The sequence below is a fragment of the Pygoscelis adeliae genome, unplaced genomic scaffold, assembly GCF_000699105.1.
Source record: "Pygoscelis adeliae isolate BGI_AS28 unplaced genomic scaffold, ASM69910v1 Scaffold267, whole genome shotgun sequence".
NCBI lineage: Eukaryota > Metazoa > Chordata > Aves > Sphenisciformes > Spheniscidae > Pygoscelis > Pygoscelis adeliae.
The window spans coordinates 2153164-2157089 of record NW_008825150.1 but is presented as its reverse complement, the minus strand read 5'-3'; the positions used below and the strand labels follow the sequence as shown (position 1 = coordinate 2157089).

General features: G+C 43.9%; 1 protein-coding gene across 1 annotated transcript in view; it reads left to right on the top strand.

Moving 5' to 3' along the window:
- The first annotated feature begins 2095 nt into the window (after positions 1-2095).
- Positions 2096-3926, top strand: part of PMPCB (peptidase (mitochondrial processing) beta) — a 10880-nt gene continuing 9049 nt past the window's right edge. The window contains exons 1-2 of the mRNA XM_009328377.1: positions 2096-2271; positions 3567-3761. Of these exons, the coding sequence (XP_009326652.1) occupies positions 2096-2271; positions 3567-3761 (371 nt within the window). The remainder of the gene's footprint in view (positions 2272-3566; positions 3762-3926) is intronic.

Sequence of the window (3926 nt, the reverse complement as noted above, 5' to 3'; positions counted from 1 at the left end):
AATCTTTTATCATATTGGGTATTTGTAGATGTGTGTGAGCTGATACTGCAGCCTTCTCCGCAGCTGGCAGTTCCTGGCTGCTCATTTTCATGAGACATAGGAGTGGCCTTATCTTTGAGATCTCTGTGTCAAGTTTGGTTGATATTGTACAGTAATGAGCATGGAAACCTCATGTCCTCAGAAAACCAGCTGGAATTGTATGATTCAGACTGTATATTACTACTGGTTTTGGTGGAGTTCCTGATGAGTTTGAAGGGTAAAGCCTGCTTAAAAACCGAAAGTGCCATTTGGTCCTTTTCCAGAAACCTATTTACGAGGGATGCTAATCTAAAATAGCTACTTAGTGTAAAATACAAAGCTATTCATACTTATGGTGAAATCCGGAGTCTGGATTTGAAGGAACTAGATTGTCATCCTGAGAATCTCACCTATATCATCTACCCGTTTCACAAGGCTCCGTGGCATCCTGAACTTGGCAGGCAACTATTTATGTATCATGCTGATGACTGCAGGATAAATGACAAGGACATTGTTTATATAGAGCTCCCCTCTGCTAATCCTGGCCCTTCTGCTTCATTGTTGCTTGAGACTGGACGCATAAGAGCTATAAAGAAAGGTCTCATTTTCTCCATCTGGAAGCTGCAGATAATACTGTTTGTTCACAATATCCCTCTGGTTTAGGCATTTATTGTTACAATAGTCCATTTCTAAACAATCTCATTGTAAAAACAGACTGTTAAAACCATTTTTAAAGTAGTGTTTTGTAAGAGTTTAGTGGTGAATGTTTATATATTCAGCTCGTACTGTTAGAACACCAGTATTTGTTCTATTTTATTGCATTTTTAGCTGAATAATAACATTTCTTGATTTAAAGTTGCATCTCTCTAATGACCTTTGCTGGATGCTAAATTTTAGATTGCATTTACATACGAGACTGCTATTTTGTTAAGTAGGAGACATTATGAGGATAATCAGTTTATCGTAAGCTGTAATTCTATGTCTAGCAAGGATTCAAATTTCTAGGATGGAGGATGGCTAATGGCTTAGTGAAGTCTGGTAAAACATCTTTAAGATAAATCCCAGCATAATGAGATCAGCTAGATCTAACTGTAAAATGGAAGAGAAGCTTAATTTTAATTTTCAAATGCACAGTTTGGTGCTTCGCTTTTTTATTTTACAACTTGACAGAGATATGTCTGCAATTAAAAAAATGCTGGAACTGGATGGATCTTTTGAACATGCATAAACTAAAAGGGAGAAACTAAACTAAAAAAAAAAAAAAAGTAGCTAGCTTCATATAAGGTTAGATTTTTCTATTCCACGGAATCTAATTTGCCTCCAATGTAAATTCTCTGGTGAAAGGATGTGCCTACTTTGCAGCTACAAGATGCTTCTTACATAGGTACTAAATGTGTGTGGATATGGGTATGTAGTATGAGGGTACTAAAATAGTACAGGCAGCAAAATAACAGTAACAATAATTTCAGTCACAGAGATCTACAGTCACGTACGTGATCAAGGGGTCCTTGTCAAATTAGGTAGCATCTGGTTTCTTGGCATTTAGGTTTGTATTTTAACTAATGTGTTAACAACAGTTTCCACTTTTATTTTTAAATGTATGCAGTATATAATGCTTTTGTGTTTTACTGTTTTCATGCAATTACAGTGCTTGTGACAGAAACTGGACAGGCCCTGCTTCAGGATTAAAGCTGCTGTTTAAGCACGCAGCATATGAAGTGGCAGTGCAAACTTTTTAGGGGAGTCAGTACATTTTCATCCTGAACTCCAAAGGGAATAGTAACTTGCTTACATACACAAAGTATTCCAGAAAAGCTGTGTATTTAAAATACGATGGCTTTTTCTGAAATTGCTTCATGTTTTGGAGTCTGAGGAGGTAAATCACGGTGAATAGCCTTCTCAAGCTTTAGCCTCTGAGGCAGCTCAGGAGCTACTAACACCACTGTCATTTGTGAGTCACAGTAGTTTTGTCACCTAAAATCTGCGTGTGACTGGCAACATTTCAGGGGTAAGGGAGCACCACTTCTGACAGCTCGTGAATCAACTCTGAGTAACAGGACGTTGGCAAGTGTAGGAGATGGCTCACACTGAGCAGAAGGATCCTCCGTTCCCACTATTTTCGAGACCCAGCATGGAAGTAGAGCCCAGAGCAAGAGACGGAGCCACTGAGGGCACTCACCAGCTTAGCACTGAGCTCCTTCAGAAACTGGCTGTATCTATTAAAAAGGAGAGCACAGGGGGCACAGAAGGCAGGTGCTGCAGGACCTGGGGAAAAGCCAATACTACATCTGGGGCCCAAGATCCTCTTCCTTCTGATCATCTGCTGAGAGCCCAGCTTTCTCTCTCTTTTTGGAGCAGAGCAGGACAGCAGTAGGGAAGGTTTGTAGTATCTGTACTGAGGCAGAGGATGTCAGAAGTACTGTGCTACAGTCTGAGGCAGAGGAGGTTTGCTGGGTTAGGAAAGTAGTACCAAAACCCAGTGCCTTCCCTCCAGCATATGTAGTACAGATTTTTTTAAAAATAGTATTTTGTTTCTTCGTATAATGTCACACAACACACTGTGGGACTCAGACAGATAATAGAATTTCACCTCTGATTTTCCCCTCATTTTTGAGATAATACTTGATTAGCCAAGTGAAAAGCTCCTAACTCCAGGAAGAAAGTAAAAATTTTAAACAGGAAGTAAAAACTGACAGCACTGCTTTCTGCATGTCTATACGTATTTATCTACAGCATACACTCCAAGCATGCTCAGGAACAATCTTTGGCACTGAAATGAAGTTGTTTCTACTGGGACATTGCCAGAACTTTTCCCAGCCCAGATTTGGCTCTCATCAAGTACCATTCCCATTCCCGCAAGCCTTTCCCAGCCCCTGGCAGTGGGGAGGGACTGTTCCCAGCAGACAGTTTGCACAGGGCCATCCCATGTTGGGAGCTGAGTGAGTTCACCAGCGTTGGCACGGCAGTTCCCTGCCAGCTGGCCTTGGCGGAGCATTGAATTTACTGGTGTTGATGAAGCCTTCCTACCCTGAACAGTCCAGTCTCTTAGATACATTGCATATATTCAGAATGCTTCTTAAAACAAGACTTTAGATTATTATCTTGTTTCAGTCTCGGGACTTCCCCCGTTGTCTGGAAAAACAACTTCTAGGTCCGTCCTGGATCTGTCTTGCAGGAAATGCAGTGCCCTCAATTAGCAGTGCCGAAACAGCCTATTTCAACGCTGTGTGGAAACACATGGCCAAAGGAACCTCAGCGGGCAACAAGCTCTGCCCACAGCAGTTCAACCTGACGAAATGCAGGACTTTGTGGTTACAGAAACTGGCAGTAATGGTTTACTGACAGGAAAACTGGCTTTCTTGAATTGTACTGTTCTGTGGTGCAGAGTTAGGAAAGCAGGGCGATCAAAACCTAGGCCTGTTTTGCAGAGTTTATCATTAGCCAGCTCTGGAATAGTTCGGTTTGACTGTGGTTTGTTGGAGTATCCCACTGAAAATACTAATTAGAGGGGAAGCAGTGGTTTTGTGAAGAATATAAACTTTCCATAGCTTCGATCAGGTACTAGGCCTCACTCCCATTGCTGGGCCCACACCGCTGAGGCTTGGTCGAGGGCCCGGCGTCGGCGTTTCCTCACGAAGGGGTCAACCCCCTCCCGGGGCCTCGGGCAGCGGCAGCGCCGTAAGAGGCTCTGAAGAGGGGGGAGATTACCGCACTGCCATGGAGGCTGGTTACGAAAAGGGCAGGTAAAGGCGAGGAGGCAGTTTTAACCGGGAGCTGGGTGGTAACGCCAGGGCCGGGACGCCGAGGCGACCGCGGCGCCTGAGGGGAGCGCCCTCAGGTGGGGGGGGAGCTGCGCCTGCGCACCGCCCGCCGGAAGTCCGCCACTGCCCAGCCTACCCGCTCGCCCA